Here is an 18,701-nt window from a genome sequence, read left to right on the forward strand (position 1 = left end):
ATTACCATAGCAACACAGGTGCCCCTGCTGAGGATCAATGCTGATGATGTGGAGTGTGGGCTTCCAGGGGCATTAGGGTCTGAATGATGCAGGCAGGGTCTTCTCTTGCAGGACTCTGTAGTCTGGGAGACCTGGTTTCCATGCTCAGAGTGGCCCAGGCCTGTCAAAAACCCCCACTACAATGGTCTCTCCCCGTTTCAGATGCTGACACTTTGCAAAGAGTTCCCAGTTCAGGCAGTTACTTGGGGTGGTCCTGAAGCCTGGCTAGGATATGAGAGCCTATATTCTAGCTGTAGTTTTGTCTCTGGATAGCGAGGTGACCATGACTAAGTCCCTTCCCTCTTAGTCTCAGTTTTGCCTCTTAGAAAAACTATAGCAAATTGATTCTCTATGATGTTTGGCATCTCAGGTGTATCAATTATATGTTATGTGAGACTCCCCCGTCTACTAAATGCCAGTTAGCATCCCCAAGCTATTGTGACAACTCCAAGCATCCTGACATCACCTTCAAATAGTTGGCACTTCTATCTCTGATACCGTCTGGAGAGACATGGACCATAGGAGACAAGGACCATGAGGGGCTATTTTTGGTGGTAGTTCTGGGGGAAGGAGTACAAGGGACAGGGGTAGGCATGGGGAAAAGAGTGAATGGGACTGTGGTGAAGCACAGCAATGGGGTCATTGGCTATTTGGAAAGAAAAGTACAGGACGAAGTGAGGGAAAGGCTGGATATGGTGGCTCATGCCTGTCATCCCAACATTTTGGGAGACCAAGGTGGGTGAATTGCTTGAGCCCGGGAGTTTGAAACCAGTCTGAGCAACATGATGAAACTCCATCTCTCTCTAAAAAAAAAAAAAAAAACAAACAAAAAACCAGGCGTGGTGGTGTGTGCCTACAGTCCCAGCTACTCAGAAGGCTGAAGTGAGAGGATTGCTTGAGCCTGGGAGGCAGAGGTTGCAGTGAGCTGAGATTGTGCCACTGCACTTCAGCCTGGGTGATAGAGTGAGACCCTGTGATGACGATTATAGAAGGAGGAGGAGGAGGAGGAGAAAAAGAAGAGGTAGTACTAGTAGTAGTAGTGGTGAGGGAGAGAAGGTGATGACATTGAGGTGGGGAGGGCCAGAAGCAATATTTACAGAAGGAATGAAGTCACCACGTGGGATCGGAACTTTCAGCACCGCGGACAGCGTAACTCCATTCTTCATCCCTGCCTATCTCTAAGGTTGGGGACCTCGGAGAGCTCCTAAGAATCAGCCTTCCCACCTGATATTCAGACCTTGGCCCTGGGCCCGGCCCAACGAGGTCACGCTAATTCATGCCCCTTTTCAAGGTCCAGCTCCAGCCCCAGTTCCTCCAGGTAGCTTCCATGACTGTTCCAGCTCCCCAAGGGTCCAGCTGCTTATGTCTGCCTGGCTCACGCTAGGCTGGGATTGTTCTTTCACTGACCCCTGTAAAGGTGTTGTACTTTCCTAACCAGCCCAGGTCCTCTGGAGCAGAAGTTTGCCTTATTTTGTACAAGGCTGAGAACCCCTAAAGGCATGGCCTGGGTTGCTGTCATTTCTGGCCCTTTCTTAAGTACTGCACAAAGCTGAGCACACAGGATCTCAGGATGGACCAAGGCTGATGCTGTTTCCTAGGTTACTTGGGAACTCATTGAAGGTAGGAGGCTCAGAGTGGGCCTGGAAGACAGTCTGCCACCTTGTATGCCCATGCTCCACCAAGATGCATGGCAAATACAAAACAGTCACACACACAGGAGGAAGCCAGATCACACGACAAGACACCACGGGTAGGCTGACCCAGCTGCCAAACTGCAGACATTGCAGTCCAACCTCACATGGGGGAGGGGTGTCAGTCTCAAACAGCAAACCTGTGGGCACCATCCTCCAGGTTCCTGGCATGAAAGCTTTGACTGTTCCAAGGGAAGCAAGTTGGAAACTGAGTCATGAGGCATCTCCTTGGGAATTAGGAAGGCAACTTCTGCATCTGGTCTGGTGGGACCCGAAGAGAGAAACTGACATGTCTGGGGTCACTCAACCATAAGGAGGCAGAAGATCATTCTCCTCTGGGACACACTTCCTCACAGGAGACCCTGGAGTTGGTGTACCTAGGAGAGAGGCTCTCCCTATGACCCTGTGTTTCAGCAGGTGCAGCCAGTTATGCCACCTCTTCAGTGTCATTGCCACTTAGTGTCCAGATCCCCAGAAGATAATACCTTAGGGGCCAGATATTCCACTCTCAATTCCTTTTACTGCCTGTAGTTGGGCCACTCCAGACCCAGCCATCTTCTTGTCTGGCTTGGGGCCTAATTGGGAAATCTTTGACCTTGACTTTGAGTCACCTTTCTTACCTACTTTTTTTGAGATGGGGTCTCACTCTGTCACCCAGGTTGGAGGGCAGTGGTGTGATCTTAGCTCACTGCAGCCTTGAACTCCTGTACTCAAGTGATCCTCCTGCCTCAGCCTCCTGAGTAATGGGACTACAGGCATGTGCCACCATGCCATGATAATTTGTTAATTTTTTTTTTTTGTAGAAATGGGGTCTCACTATGTGGCTTTGGCTGGTCTCAAACTCCTGGCCTCAAGTGATCCTCCTGCCTCAGCCTCCCAAAATGTTGGGATTGCAGGCATGAGTCACCATGCCTGGCCATCTTTCTTGCTTTTTTTGGGAAAACCCTCTCAGACAATGTCTCCTCCCAGCTTGGCCTCCACTTCCTGGGCTGGATTGCTTTTCATCCCCAGTTAAGAGACTTTTCGGGAAGTGTGGCCAGAGCTGGGGTGGTCAGACGTATAGTCCTGGTGCTAACAGCATGGTTTTCCTGAGCTTCCCAAATGAGGTGCATCTCCTTGAGTCAGTACCCTGCATTGCCTGGAGGCCACTGCAGGCTAAGGAGGACTGACCAACGTTGAGGCCCACCTTGCATATTTCTGTCTTGATCCGATCACAGCAAATTGGTGGTCAGAGAGGAACAGGCAGCTGGTGATGTTCACCCAAGCTCAGACCCAGACTGACATAGAAGTGCTAGGTTGAGTTTGGGAGTCTACTATTGCCAACTCCAGCCAATGGGTGGAAAAGGCATCCCCAGGGCCCTTTGTTGGTGATGTATGAGATTCAGGCCAGGGAGCTTGGATTCCATTTCTTAGTGTTGTATGGACACAGCTCTCTGAACCTCAACTACCTGTTCTGGACCTCCAGAGAGCCTCAGCTCCCTATTTCCACAGGACTTTTCACTCACGGTGCCCTGCCATCCTTAAGCAGGATCTATAAGCATACTTAAAGGAGACAGTGGGGAAACTGAGTCATAGAGGCACTGAGCAGTTTAATGAAGACCATACTGGGTCTATGAAAAAGGGAAGGGGGAGCAGAACCCAGCTCACTGTGCAAGCTCTGCCCTCCCCAGAGAAGGGGCAGTGGGAGGAGGCCCCTACCTCATGCTCCCGCCTCTACTGTACAGGGCTCCCTCCTTCCAGCCATCCTAGCAACGCTCAGTGGACTCGTCGCCATGACGCCGGCCTGTGGAGGAAGGTGGGGAGAGGACGAACAGAGGACCCCTGTGGTAGAAGCTGCCTTGGAACTGAGAAACATCACTAGAACTCATCAAGTCCTCCACCCACCTGGTGCAGATAAACTGAGGTCTGAAGAGGGGAGACAACCTGCCCAAAGTGAGTAAAGCAGTCAGTAGGATGGCCAGAATTAGAACTGGCTTTCAGTTCATGGTTCCTGTGAAGCAATGCAGGGAGAAGACAGCTGGGGGGGCAAGTGGCTGCCTTTCTCTACAGGCTTTTAGGGACCAGACCTTCTCAGTCTAGATAGACAGACTTCCCCCTCCCAGGACATTCCCAGAAACCATAGCATTCTGGGGGCTCTCAGAGACAGCAGGAGACCACCACCCCAGAATGAGGATAGCCATTCTTGGTGTGGGTGGGACTCTCCCCTCCCCAAGGACATGATGGCCTCTCCTTCCGGGCCCCAGGCCACCTTCAACTCCCCTCCCCTTGCTGACAATGTCCTAGCTGTCCACAGGGAACCCCAAGCAGCCTCATCTCCCCTGTGTGCCATGGCCCCATGAGGTCAGCATGTTCGCTGTCCCCTTCAAACAGATAAGAAAACCGAGACTTGGACAAGGAGTGCCTGCCAGTCCCTCAGTGAGTCATGGCAAACCCAGGACTTAGATCCAGCCCTGCCGAATCTGAGCCCAGGTTCCTTCCACTCTCCCTTGCCCCAGCCGCTCTCCTGGCAGGTGCTGTGTGTGAAAGGGACTGCCTGCCTGACTCTGGAGCACCTGGTGGGGGTGGGCAGTCAGAGGGGCCCAGATGCCTGCACCTGGGGCCCAGACAAGAAGCCCTGTGGGGAGCTCCCTGAGGGTTACTGAGATGGGGCTCCTCCTTTAGTCCTTTTCCAGGGATCCAGGCTCTGCTGTGGCATTGGTGGTAGGGAGTGCACAGGGAAGGATGCTGGGACCTCTGACTTCATGAGCAGGAGGTAGGAGAGGAAATGGCCAGAGTATTCTGGTCCTGCACCACAGGGCTACGGACAAACAGCCGGTGTCTCCAAAGCCAGCAGAATTGAGGCCAACATCTCAGGCCTCCATCATCTGGCTTCTGCTTGCCTCCCTCCTCCTCCACTTCTGCTCCCACCCTCCCTTCCATCTGACACATCATTAGCTCAACTTTTCAAGGTACTGTTCAACAAGACTTTCTCCATGAAGTCTTCCAAACTTACTCTCCCTTCCTCTTGGAATAATTCCCTTCCATGCGCTCCGACTGTCTTCACTGTGCTATTTTACTTGAGAGCATATATTAAAAAGTTCTCTTTGAGGGTCTGCCTGTCACTGTTTCTAGAATAGGAGCTCCTGGAAGGCAGGCTCAGGTCTTATGCATCTTTGAAAACCTTGTCTCTAGGCTCCTCAATGCTTTCTGGGGGAAAGGGTGAAATACAACCTCAACAAGGGGTGAGCCTGAGCAAGATGATTAGGTGGCTGAAGGATTCCTGGGGAGAGCAGGAGACAGGAAAGATCAAGATGCATGCAGAGGTGGGTAGAAGCTAGAGCAGAAGCCAGGAGTTTCCGGAGCCAGCAGAGGCCTATCAGGGCCCAGACTTGCTGTAGGACTCTGGGCAGCTGTGTTGCCCTCTCCTGGGCAGTCATTTCCTACCCTTAGGGGAGGGGAGGGCTGGACTCAGCGTATAGAGGGCTCTGCAGCCGGGCAGCTCTGGGGTGTCAGGATGGCCACAAGGGCATCCACTTCTGCTTTATTTCTCTTCCTTCCTTCTTCTCTTAGCTAAACCTCTGTGATGGCTGTGCCTGTCCCGCCTTCCCTCTCTCCCAGCAGGGAAGTTGTTCTCACACATGGAGTAACTTATGGGCCTTGGAGAATGGAATCGAGTCAGGGCAGGATCAGGTCTCACTGGTGTCTGAGAAGGCAGACCTAAGTTTCCGGATTTACAGCTTCTACTTCTTCAACCCAGAGGGCAGGGTCTATCTGGGGTCCTCCTGAGGCTTGCACTCCTGCACTGTGCCTGTCCTCCACAAATGTGGCATCCCAACTGCTCCAAGACCTTTAAAGTTTACCCCCACTCCCTCCAGAAAGCCTCCCAGGAATGTCCCAGTGTCCACCAAACCCCTCTTCCTGATCTCTGACTTGATTTGCACAAGCCTGGTTGATAAGCAGCCTGGAGCTTCCTGAGGGCAGGTCTCAGCCTTTCTTATCACCTCTGGCCCTGAGGGCTGAAGAAGGGATTAAGCAGGCAGACCCAATGGGAGAGACTCCTCTGGCTGGAGACCACTCAGCTTATGTGTTTCCATTGTAACACAACCAGTGTTTCAGCATGTCTCTAGAATGGGGTTCTGGGAAGTGGGGACCCCTAACCTCCCCATGTGACTAGATTAGATGGGATGTCCCTTCTTCCCCTGTCCTGGCAGATGCCTCAGTAGAGATGACCCCAGCCGTTCCCAATAGGACATTGTGGAGCCTGAGGTCAAGGAGGCTGAGGCTGAGCCAAGCTGCACTTAGTGGTTCCACAGAAGGAAAATGGACCATGGCCAGGAGGGAGGTGGCAGGACCCTCCTTTGCAGCCAAAAGGACCACAGGGACAGGCAAGATGAGGTGCAGGAGGAGGGCAGATAGAGTGAGGGATGTGAGCGGGGAGATGGTGGGTTTGGAGATGGAGCCGGGGGACGGAGAAAGCAGTAAGGAGAGATGGAGAAGGAGAAAGAGAGAGCGATAGAAAAAAAAAAAGAGAAACTGAGAAGGACATAGAAACATACACACAGAAACAGAACCACACATAGAGAAAAACAGAAACAGGGAGACAACGAGAGAGACACAGAGACAGAGATGTGCACAGAGATGGGCTCAGAGAAGTCCATGTGGAATGCGGAGAGGTGGGAGGAAAATGGAATATAAGTGCCCCACTTCTGGCCAAACCACTTCCATGCTAATCCACCTCCTTTCTGCCTACAGATAGAGAGACTGAGACCCACAAAAGGGATAGGACTTGCCCCGATTAAATTGCATATGGACATTTAGGATTGTTTCTAGCCACCCAGGATTTGAACCTGGGCTCGGGGAATCCTGGGGGAAGACCGAGGCTACCTCCCCACCTAGAGCTAAAATGCCAGATCCTTACTTCCCAGGCTCCCTTGTAGCCAGAGCTTTGGCATGGGACCTGGGGCTCCACATACTCCCCCAACCATCAGATGCACCTACCTGAGGGAATTAGTGAACTGGGGGCCCCTAGATGGAGACAGAGCTTTGGCATGGGACCTGGGGCTCCACGTACTCCCCCAACCATCAGATGCACCTACCTGAGGGAATTAGTGAACTGGGGGCCCCTAGATGGAGACAGAGCTTTGGCATGGGACCTGGGGCTCCACGTACTCCCCCAACCATCAGATGCACCTACCTGAGGGAATTAGTGAACTGGGGGCCCCTAGATGGAGACAGGGAGAAAGCCTCTCCAGAGATAACTGCAGGAAGCTGAAGACTCCAGGTTGGCCAGGTGCAGCGGCTCACGCCTATTCTCCCAGCACTTTGGGAGCCAGAGACAGGAGGATCACTTGAGTCCAGGAGTTGAAGACCAGCTCTGGCAAAATGGCAAGATCCCACCTCTACAAAAAATTTTAAAATTAGCCAGGTGTGGTGGCATGTGCCTGCAGTCTCAGCTACTTGGGAGGCTGAGGCAGGAGGATCGCCTGGGCACAGGAGTTTGAGATTGCAGTGATCCTTGATCATGCCACTGGACTCCAGCCTGGGTAGTAGATTGAGACCTTGTCTCAAAAAAAAAAGACTCTAGAGTAGTGGTGGCAGTGGTGGTAGCAGGGATGCGTCCCACCTAGTGGCCAGGGCTGGTGGTGTTGGCAGGGCCTTTCAGAGAGAGGGAGGTCCCCTCACTGGGCCAGCTCTGCCCTGTGTTCTTGGCTTGAGGCCCCAAATCTGGTTCTCTAGCCCACTCCGTGATTCCATAAGCTCTCCAATAAAGTTTTTTAAAACTTCTTCTCTGCTTAACCTTGCAGAGTTGCTTCTTGAGAGGCAGCAGAACCTGGGTTTGAATCCTTGTTCTGTTATAAGTGACTTAATTGCTCCACACTTCCGTTTCCCCAGGTGTAAAATGAGGATAATGCTATGTCTCTGTCACTGGACGGTGCAAGGATTAAATAAGTCAAACCACAGTACAAACACATGGAAGCTCAGCCACTGAAGTGCCAGCACAGGTTGTGTAGAGAACACCCAAGGAGACTCGTGTGCTTAACTTGGCTCTGCCACTGACTAGCATGTGTGGCCACGCACTAGTCCCTTCCCTTCCCTTGGCCCTGCTGCATCTGGAAATAGCTCTGGGTAAGATGGCTCAAGGCTCTGACCTAGCCTCCCAAACTCACACACTGTAGCTATTTGCTAACCCCACATCCTGAGGACTTCTAAATGCCTTATCTCCACTCTTGGTGCTCTCTTGAGCTTTTCCCAACCCAGCCGGCTGCTTTCTGGACACCTCCGCTCAGGTGTCCCTCCAGCTCCTCAAAGCCAACACATCCCCAACTGTGCTCAGCTGTTGCTTGTGTGCCCAACGCTTTACCTTGCCGTTTCTCACCATATCTTGTCAATTTCAAATGCCCAAGGTTGCTGGCATCTTCATCCTCATTTGCTCCCACAACCTATAGTCTACCTGGCTCTGTGCAGAAGTCCCCTTACCTCTCCTTTCCCTCCAGAGGACAATGTGCTCCCAAAGCTGAGCTCCCCTGCTCACAAGCTCACCCAGGCTCCCTCTCCAGATGGTGAAGCCCTGTAGAATGGCCTGCATCACCTGACCTCCATGCTCCTCCCCAGCCTCATTGTTTCTCCTACTCCCTGTTCTCTATACAACACTCACTCCTCCCGAGGCACAAAGCCCGGCCTCTCTCCATGCTTTGCCCAGTCACCTCAGCCTAGACGGCCTCTCCTGTGCCTATTACACACTCACCTGCTAAAACCCAAACTGTCCCCAGAAGCCCAGCTCAGAGGGCTAAGTCCTCCCTGATCCTCCAGGCCGGAGGTATGAGTCTTCTTTCCAAATCTCTAAGCTCTCCTCGCAAACCGAATGCCTCTTATGGAGGCAGTACTGCTCCATGGTTAATAGTGAGGGCTGTGGATTCACCTGCCTGCACTGGTGCATAGGAGCTAATTAGGACTTTGAACAAGTTACTTCATGTGTCTGAGACTCAGTGTTCTTGTCTGCAATATGGGCATAAAAGCAGTATGTATCTCAGAGGGAGTGTGGGTGAGTGGGATTATGGATGCCTGAGATATGGATACAAAGCTCTCTCAGTAGCAGCTGGCACCTGGAAAATGATCAACACTTGATAGCTTTGTGGCAGATTCTCTGTGCTCAGTTGAGTTGAAAAATTGCGGAGACTAATATCTAAACTGCTATCCCCACCCGGGCGATTCCTGCTCTCTAAGGAATGAGGCTTCAGTGGGGGTTTGGCTATAGCATAACAAAATTAGGGCAGGAAGTGGAGCCTGAACGCTCCTGTTCTTCCCTTAGGCTTCTCATGGAGTTTTCTCCCTCCGTCATTCTTTTTAAAGGAAGGATCCCATGGAAAAGGCAAACAGAAGAAGGAAGCAGCATTGATGTGAAGAAAGGGGAGGAGGGAAATCAATCATGCATTTCCACAGCCATTAGCAGCCTTTGCTCTTCCCACCTAGGCTGACCTCATAGGTTCTGGTTAATGGTAAGTGATCCCCACCCTCCACCAGCTCCTCTCATTTTCCAGCAGTTGCAGCGCCAGAAGCACTTTGGTCTAAATGAAGAAAATTGTTCATTAGATACCAGGGGCTAATTGGCCCTACTTTTACCAGCCTGGGTGGTGCGCAAACATTTTATCAGCTTCTCATTAGACTTAATTGATATGAATGGCCTGATATGTGCTGTCTGCAGCACCTTTGGGAAGTCTTCCCTATCACCCACCCCCACCCCAATTCCACAGACCTTGTGCTTCCCCCCTAATCAGGGCATTCATCATTCTGTTCTTTTTGTCTGTCGCAATTGTGAGTGAGTCTCAATACAGTGCCCGTGCAGTGGCTGGCACATAGTGGGTGTTCCACAAATTGACTGAATATTACTGTACTCAGTTCAGCTACGAAGAAGAGACCCAGGCCCTAACCTGGGAAAGGGGGGGCCTCCAGGCTGGTTGGGGAGAACAAGGCATAGCCCAGGCTGGGGTAAGAACCAAAGCAGAGCTCCCTGAGGTTCACAGGCTGTGGGCTAAGATGCTCCATCACCCCACTTTACCCTGGATGGCCCTTAATCTCCGGGCCCAGTCTGAATCAGGCACGCTGATCTCCATTGCCCCACCGCACACAGCTCATGGAATCCTAAAAATACAGTTTTATAAGGTCAGGAATAGGAAGGTACAGGGAAATCATTCCTTCTGCTTGCACACCTCCTAGCTTGAGGACCTTACTTCCTTCCAGGGAGATCTGTTTTAATTATGGATAGGAAGCATGTGGTCCCTGGGCCCACCAGAGCCCTCAGCTGCTGCAGCCAAGGGAATGCAGCTTGGCATCAGGTGCAGGTGCATCTCTCTTGCCTTCTAACCATCCCTCATGGCAAAGCCCTCAGCCTCAGCTTCTGAAAGCTTGTGTGTGTGTGTGTGTGTGTATGGGTGGTGGAGGTGGAGCTGGGCCACCACTCAGACACAGACACTCTGAGATGGCTTCTAAGGATGTTTCCAGGATGAGAGGCTTCAGACAAACAATCCAGATAGGGTCTCAGCGTGCTTGACAACTGGGGTCCGGCTGGAGATGTGAGGGGGCTTCTAGGTGGGGCAGTGATTTCTGCCCCCACAGCCTCCTGCAGACCACACACCTGGCTCCCATCCCATTGTTCCACAGGGCACAGACAGGCACCTACAGACATGCACACACCCAGAACCCACACTGAACGACCCCACCTGGAGGCTGTGTAACTCCAGCAACCTCTGCTGCCCTTTCCCCCAGAGCCTCAAGCCAGTCCGTGACTTGCCAGGAGGAAGGCAGGCACAGGTTGTTCTCCTTGAGAGGTGGTGTTGGCGGTGGGGTGGGGGTAGGGGTGGGGGCTGATTCAGACACCAGTCATCATGGGGGCGCAGGAATAATGCTGCCCACAGCCCCTGACTCAGCCCAGCAGGTCAGTCCTGGGACCTCGGATTAGGGAAGATGCAACACCCCGCACCCTCTGGCTTAGCATAACCTACGCCTGCATGTCCTTCCCACAAAATATCCTCTCGCCCCAGCCCTCCTGCCTCCTGCCCTCCTCCTCTCCACTCTGGTAGTAGGATCTGGTCACTGCACTCACTCTGGGGGATTTGGGACTTAGCATATCCGCCCTCCTGGGACAGGTCCCCGTCCTGGGCAGGGGAAGCATTATCTAAACAATGAAGCCCTAATGGGGAACTTCAGGCAACGGGAACCTACAATGAGGGAGGGAGGTTTACACTCAAAGAGGGGGAAGTATTTCCTTCTCCCCTTTTTGGGCTGTCACCGCATGGAGCACGGGAATTGTGGGCAAATCACTGGCTTACTGAGGTTAGACGCTGTATTGGGGGTAGAAGCAGAAGGCGCGCCCCCAACATTGTAAGGGGTCCTTAACGCCAGCGGTCTGCGGTACCACGGCCCTCAGCTGCTTTGTGCCGCTGGGTCCGGAATCCTCTTTACTCCCTAAATCGCCTTCCCTGGAGGCCGGTATAGAGCGGGTAGCGAGAGTCGGGGGCACTCACGGGTCGTGTTGTACTTGACGCCGTTGAAGTACTCGGGGCACGGCCTCTCCACGAGGGCTCCGGCAGCGCTGCGGGGCCAGCACGTTCCGATCTGGTCCAAGGTCGTGTTGCAGTAGGAGTAGGGACCTGGCGGCGCGAGAGAGCGAAGTAGGGCTCAGAGGGGCCCCCTGGGACGCGGGGCTCTCGGAGCGCGGAGTCAGGGGCGCATCCAGCGCGCAAGAGAAGGAGCCCGCGCAGCCTCCGACCTCTCGCCTCCCGCCTACCCTCGGGGTCCAGGGGTGGCCCCCAGCCGTCCAAGAGCAGCTCTTCGGCCAGCGCCAGGCTGCAGTTAACCTCCAGCAGGCTGTGGAGCAGTGCCGCGTCCATCGCGCCCCGCAGCCGCGTGCGGAGAGGGAGTGGGAGTGCGCGCTCGGCGTGGCTGCGAGGGAGTGGCCGCGAGAGTGAGCGGCAGAGAGGGCGCGGGGTCCTGGTCCCCGTCAGCCCAGCCCTGGTCTCCCGGGCAGCCTCTGGGCGTCGCCTCCGGTCGCCCAGAGCTGTCGAGTGGGGACCTTCCCGGAGAGGAGCTGCGGAGCGCACCCAGCTGCGGGTACAGCCGCTCCGCCGCGGCCAATGGCGGCGCCGGGGGGGCGGGGCCGGGCGGCTCCTCTCGGAGGGGCTCGGACTCCAGCCCCCGGGCCCCCAACCCTGCCCAGAGTACGGCTTCGCAGTTCCCGGCTCTCTTCCACTCGCGGCGTCCAAGGAGGGCTGTGGGCTGGAGAGCGTGGGCCGGGGGTGACGGAATGCCCCGTGCGGGGATCGCAGGGCCCAGAGCTGCAGGGGGCAGCAAAGCGCTCCCACCTGCCCGCCTGCCGGATGAGAACACTGCAGCTCTCCTAACTGAGGGACAGCCGCGACGCAAAGTTCGAAAGCTCTCCGCCTGAGCTTCCCCTCCCTGAGCGAGGACATTGGAGGGAGGCAGGGACCGAGAGCCCATGGGCAGATCTGCACCCTCCAAAAGCCTCTATAGCCTCCTGGAAGGAAATGGATTGGGGAGGCCTGGAGGGAAGCAGGGAGACGCCCAAGAGTCTAATGAGATCAAGTGGCCTGAGCAGGTTGAAGACCTTGGATCAGGCTGTGGAAGCTGGAATGGAGAGAGATTTCCGAGGGGCAGCCAGACCTGGTGAGGAGGAACTGGAGTGGGTGGCTGGTTTTAAGCAGGAGCCCGGAAGCAGGGATAACATTGGGTCTCCAGCTTGAGTGACCGGGTGGCCATTTAATCAGATGGAGTAAGTCTAGGGGAGAAATTGGCTGAAATTATCTGGAAGGCTTTATACACCCGGGTGTTGGTGCCCTGGGCACCAGAAAGAAAGTGAGAATGTGTCTCTCTTCCTCAAGGCTTGGGCAGGGCCTCACCTGACCCTGGTTTCCACACCAGTAGCAGGGGCCGGGAGAATTAGGCCCCACAGCAGGTGTGGAGGAGCTGAAAGCTTTCCCAGGGAACTTGCTCAGGTCCCCCAACCCCAGACTGCCTCCTTGGGGATCTGCTGTGGCTGCACCCTCAGAGTGCCCAGGGCAGGCCTGCTGTGTCTGCCTGCTGAGTGGGGCATCCGGCTCGGGCAGCAGGGCCTGGAGTAAGGCATGCTTCCACTCAGGCTGCGTTTTGGTCCAGGTTCTGATTCTGCTCTCTCTGCCATGGTACCCCAGGCAGGACTCTTGCCCTCTCTTCTGGGGCTTTGTCCATCAGTGAAATCTTCCCCGAGGCCCCTCTCAGCTCTGAGACTCTCTGGTTCTGAGTTATGAGATGGAGAGACTGGGGAATACATACATATGTGTTGTGTGTTTCTATCTTTAGAGAGCAGGGAGAGCTGGAACCCAGTCTCAGGAATGAGTCCTGTTCCCCTGCCATCCTCCACATAAACCTAAACTGCTAGGAGAGGCTGAATCCACCATGAACCAGCATCATGCCCTGAGATGAGAGGCAAAGAGAGGCGAAGCGGCAGGCAGGCTGCTTTTGTGTGCTCTGCTCTCACCAGCCTCCATATTAATGGTTCTGTCACTGCCCAGGCAGAGCGAGCGAGGCCACACTAAGACCAGGGCTGAGCCCTGGAATCTCTCCAGGGCCTGCTGACTGGCAGGTACAAGGTGCTGAGCACTCAGCCAGGTCTATCCTCTGCCTCCTGAATGGACAGTGAGAGCTCATGCTCAGCTCTGGGCAACTGCAGAGGTAGAATTTCCTTGGTCTTCATATTATCCAGTGCCAGGAGCAGGGGAGGACCTCGGCAGAGTCCTACCCTCTGTTCCTAGACTGAGCCCTGTTAACCCAGGATCCCACACAGGCCAGAGCATGGCTGGCCAGGTGAGCCCATGTATTCACAGGGAAATAGTGTCCCTCATATACAGGGGACGGCCCTTTACATAGCACAGTGCAGCACAGAGGAAGGGAGAAATCCTAAGCCAAGCTTAAGTTATTAACCTTGTTTGTTACTGGAGCCACCACCTGGGTGTTGCCTAAAGTGTGCCACCTCCTGAGATGCAGCTATGTCCAGAGGTGGTGTGCTCCCAATGACCAGAGGCCAGGGGCTTCTCATCTCATGCAGATTTCTGCAGAACGGAGGGTTGGCCTGAGTGAACTGGATCACTCTTAACTGGGAAAGCTCATAACAGATGGTTGGCCTGGGTGAACTGGATCACTCTTAACTGGGAGATCTCACATACCAAAGATTCCTCTGGGAAGTAACCATTTCAGCGGCAGAGTCAAAGGCTGTTCTGCATCCTGAATGAGCAGTTGGGGTCTGAGCACAGACCCACAGACCCAAGGTCCCCTGGATGTGGGGCCATTACTTCATGGATATTATTATAGGCATAGTTGTCATTCCAGATGTGACACAGGGAAAACTAGAAAAGATAGCAGTTTGGGAACAAATTGATTTTACAGCTCACTTTAGTGTCTGCAAATAGGTAAATGAGGAGGAAATTGGAAAGAGCCCCAAACTTCTCTCAATTTTACTAAATCCAAGTACAAACAAACAAAGACAAGGGCCTTTTTGCTAACTAAAGAAGCAGAGGTAGATTAGAGGCTTTAGGATAGTGATGGATTCCCCGAGCTGCAGGCCAGCCCCATCCCAGCTGGAGGCCAGGCATTAGGGGATAAGTATTTGGAACAGTTTGTGTCTCCCCAAGCTGCTGGGGACATGTTGGCAAATAGGTTCAGGGAAGTGTGACAGGTGCTCGGGAAGACCCCTGTGTACCATAAGCAGCAGGGTAAGGCAGGTGCCTCTGGTGCCCTGTATCCCATCCGATGACCCACCTCTGATGTCAGCTGTAGCGGCAGTGGACAGTTCCAGGCCAGCTCAGACACACTTGCAAAGCCTACTACATGGCATCAAACAGGCATGTAGGCACAACAGAATCGCACACAGAACCACAGTTATGCATCTTCACCATAAACACACATTCTCTCTCTTATTCATCCCCTACCACTCAAATGTCAACTGGAAAACAGGATTTAAAGGCACAGGATGCATCTTTGCTTCTCTAAGGGACTATCCTTGGTTAGACTGCATAGACAGGGAGTCTATTCAGGCACAGCTGGAACAGTCGTTATGTTTCCTGGGAATTACGATGGGGTTGCTGAGGGCGCAGAGGTTCCAGAGGGGCCTGAAGGTGCCTCACTCTTGCCCTGTAGCACTGGAGACAGGGGTCCCAGGCCAGGCACCCCCTCCTCACCCTATCCTACTCCACTGCAGGACAGAGGAAGTGGCCTGGTGTCTTCATGTCAAACCATGGGACTAAGCTGTGGGGACAGAAAGGACCCTCAGTGACATCCAATCCCACATTCTTGTTTTACAAATGGACAATGGGATTCCCAGACAAGGAAAAGAGGTTTCCCTCCCCTGCTTCTCCCAGGCCGTCCTCATCTCTGCAGCAGCCCAAATGGGCTCCCTGTCTCCTCATGGCAGATGAAACGATGTTTTATAATTATGATCCTGTCACTCTGCCTCATAGGAGTTCCCCCACCCCATTGCCCTTGAGATGGAGACCACCTCTTTGGTATTGCAAAGAAGGTCCCTCATGATCATCTATCCCTCATCCTCACCCCCCTGCTTGATTTGAAAGGCCCTGCAGAACAATGTGTCATTCCTGGGAACCATCTTTGGTATTGCAAAGAAAGTTCTTCATGATCATTGTTCCCCATCCTCACCCTCCTGCTTCATTTGGAAGGCCCTCCAGAACAATATGTCACTACCAGGAACCATTCGCTATCTCTGCTGCTTGTTTGTGTTCCTGTACTGGAAATGGCCTTACAGCTCCACACTCATCCTTCAGACATGCAGCTCTTTGGTGACCCCATCTGCTGGGTGCTGGCCTATGTCACATCCAGGTTGCTTTTTATTCATTGTCTCATCTACCAGCCCATGCCTCCCCAAGGGCAGGGCTGGTCCTGTTCACTAACCCATCCGCAGCACCCATTGGAATGCTCTAGGCTTCAGCCCAGTGAATCACTAAGAAAGAACAGATACCTTGGCAGAAGAGCTGAGGAAAGCCCAGGACCCTGTCTTCGGGCCACAGCTCTCTTCCCATTTGACCAACCCCGGTGTAAACCCCGGTATGTGTGTGTGTGTTGCATTGAGAAATTATTTCTTTTTTTTTTTGAGACGAAGTCTCGCTCTGTCACCCAGGCTGGAGTGCAGTGGCCAGATCTCAGCTCACTGCAAGCTCTGCCTCCCAGGTTTACGCCATTGCCTCAGCCTCCCGAGTAGCTGGGACTCCAGGCTCCCGCCACCTCGCCCGGCTAGTTTTTTTTTTTTTTTTTTGTATTTTTCAGTAGAGACGGGGTTTCGCCGTGTTAGCCAGGATGGTCTCGATCTCCTGACCTCGTGATCCGCCTGTCTCGGCCTCCCAAAGTGCTGGGATTACAGGCTTGAGCCACCGTGCCCGGCCTCATTGAGGAATTATTTCAAGGTATCTTTGAATCCATTCGGGTTCTTGGCCAAGTGCGGTGGCTGACACCTATAACCTCAGCACTTGGGGAAGGCAAGAAAGGCAGATTGCTTGAGTCCAGGAATTCAAGACCAGCCTGGGCAACACAGTGAGACCCCCATCTCTACAAAAAATAATAAATAAATAAATAAATAGTCCGTTTGGATTTTTATATTGTCTATGGATGGGATAAATAAAATGCCTCATAATATATGCCCTAATATTTTTCAAATATATGTAGATGCCTCTGTGATGAATAAAATAGAAATAATCTATTTAAAGCCTGCCTGAAGTCATAATCACTCTTCTGATTATGCATGTGTTTCCTTTTTCAGGGGCATCCAATTGAATTGATCATAGTTTCATGACCCTTTGTCATTATTAGCCCGTGCATTAGCCCATGCATGGCTTAACTTTATTTTTTAGTCTTTATTTTATTTAGTCTTTTGATTGTATGTAGTAGACAATATAATAAACCTACCACCCAATTGGAAACTACATCATTACTAGTCACTTACATATTTATTTCTATTCTCCTTCCCCAGAGGAAACATTCCCTTGACTATTGCATTTGTCATTCTCTGGCTCATTTTTTTTTTTTTTTTTCAGTTTTCTCACAGGTATGTACATCTAAAAGACATAGTGTTTGGTTTTACTTGGTTTTGAACTCTGTGTTAGTCATGATGTATTTCCTCAAAGAGTGGACACTAAAAAGAAGGTCATTATCATGTGGGGACTTGAGAAATGATTCCTGAAGCTCGAGGGGCTCCCTAACAGCCTCTACATCCACCATCCGGTCATGGTTCATACGGGGTAAAGCATCCCCAGAGTGGCTGCTAGGCAGCGTTACCAGCGATGTGGTGGTTGAATATTTAATGACATGGGGAAATGTTCACTCTGAGTTATAAGAGGAAAAAGCAGGTGATGAAACTATGGACACACTATTATCCCATTTAAAAAAAAAAGAAAGAAAAGAAAAAGAAAATGAAGAAAACAGTTGAACATGAGGCTCTATGGATGCATACCTTCTTGAGGGATATGAGGCATTATAAAAATTCCTGGGTTGCCGGAGAACAAGTACTTATTGTCTTTTTTGAGTTACATTTTTTTGTGCCCAATTTTATAGAAATCATGTGGATCCCTTTTGCAAATAGATGAATGCTGTTAGAAGCTGAACAGGTGAGGCTGTATGTTTGGAGAAGCTGGGACCCTATCCACTGCACTCGGAGGGGGCACCATCCCCCAAGGGAGACAGGGAAGGGTCTGTGCCACCTGCTGGAGGGAGAGCAGGGGAAGGCAGGGAGAAGGCTGTGGGTCTGCTGACAAACCCACGCTGCCTCTGAGGGTGAGGGAAGGCTGGGCCTTCCTGAAGGGAGGGGCCTCCATTTCCTGTCTGGTGCTGGCATGGCCTGTGCTGGGTGTCCATGTGGGCTCTCATTCAGCCTTCACTGTGAGCCTCTGAGGTGGCCTTAGACCCATTGCTAAACAGATGAGGAAACTAGCTTCAGATGGCGTTACAGGCTGAACTGTGTTGCTCCAAAATTCATATGTTGAAGTCCTAACTCCCAATACCTCAGAATGTGGCCTTGTTTGGATTTAGGGTCTTCGATGAGGTGATTAAAGTAAAGTAAGGTAAGTGGGCTTTAATCCGATAGTACTGGTGTTCTTAGAAGAAGAGGAGATTGGGACACAGACATGCAGAGGAGACAGCATGTGAAGACACAGGGAGAAGAAGACCATCTGCAAGCCGAGGGGAGAGGCCTCGGGAGGAACCAACCCTGCCCACAGCTTGATCTTGGTCTTTGAGGAAATCAGCTTCTGCTCAAGCCCCCAGTCTGCGGTGCTTTGTTCCAGTGGCCCCAGGACACTAGGACACTAACACAGATGAGTTAGGTGAATTTCCAGGGTCTGGGCGAGGCCGCTGGGTGGAAGAGCTAGGATCCAGGCTTAGGTCTACCTGATCCCAACACCTGAGCTCTTGACCGCCCCAGTGGAAGGAGAACAGGCAGCAAGACTTTCTCTTTGATGCCTGGCTTGGGCGGCGCCTAGAGGCTGGGTCCGGGTGCTGGCCAGTACCCTGGTCTCCTCATGCTCTGGCGGTGGCCCCAGGCCCGAGCGAGGGTCACCCCCACTCCCATCCTGTGGATGCAGACCTGGGAAGGCCAGGATACAGGGTGGGACACTGGAGATATCTCTCTGGAACCCAGCAGAATCCAGGGCTCTGTGTAGCTCTGCAGTGGCTGGCCCTGACCCTGTGAATCAGCCACTGGAAACCTCTGAGGGGCCAGAACTCAGGGCCGGGCTGCTGCTTTGCAAGTCCTTACCAGGAAGTGACACCTGTAGCCACGGCAACCAGAGAATATTTAGCACCTTCTGCCAGTCTCCCCGGAGCTGGAAAGCAGAGGGGTCATCCCCTCCTTGAACTCCTGAATGCCAGCCAACTGACTTACCTCGAGGGAGCTGGGAATGGGGAGGGGCCTCCCAGTCAAGCCCTTCATTATCAGGGGCAGGC

General features: G+C 52.8%; 1 protein-coding gene across 3 annotated transcripts in view; it reads right to left on the reverse strand.

Moving 5' to 3' along the window:
• The window catches only part of CRHR2 (corticotropin releasing hormone receptor 2), a 34,540-nt gene extending 18,750 nt beyond the window's left edge, over positions 1 to 15,790 (reverse strand). For 2 of the 3 annotated variants that reach the window (XM_011953948.1, XM_011953947.1), the window contains exons 1-2: positions 11,494 to 12,465; positions 11,231 to 11,356 (exon numbers count right to left, since the gene is read on the reverse strand). In XM_011953948.1, coding sequence (XP_011809338.1) covers positions 11,231 to 11,356; positions 11,494 to 12,175 — 808 coding nt within the window. In that variant the 5' untranslated portion in view covers positions 12,176 to 12,465. Of the gene's footprint in view, positions 1 to 11,230; positions 11,357 to 11,493; positions 12,466 to 15,729 lie in introns of those variants that run through there. The other variant, XM_011953949.1, reaches the window with a different exon arrangement.
• Positions 15,791 to 18,701: the final 2,911 nt, after the last annotated feature.

Source organism: Colobus angolensis, unplaced genomic scaffold (assembly GCF_000951035.1).
Source record: "Colobus angolensis palliatus isolate OR3802 unplaced genomic scaffold, Cang.pa_1.0 Scaffold378, whole genome shotgun sequence".
Taxonomy (NCBI): Eukaryota; Metazoa; Chordata; class Mammalia; order Primates; family Cercopithecidae; genus Colobus; species Colobus angolensis.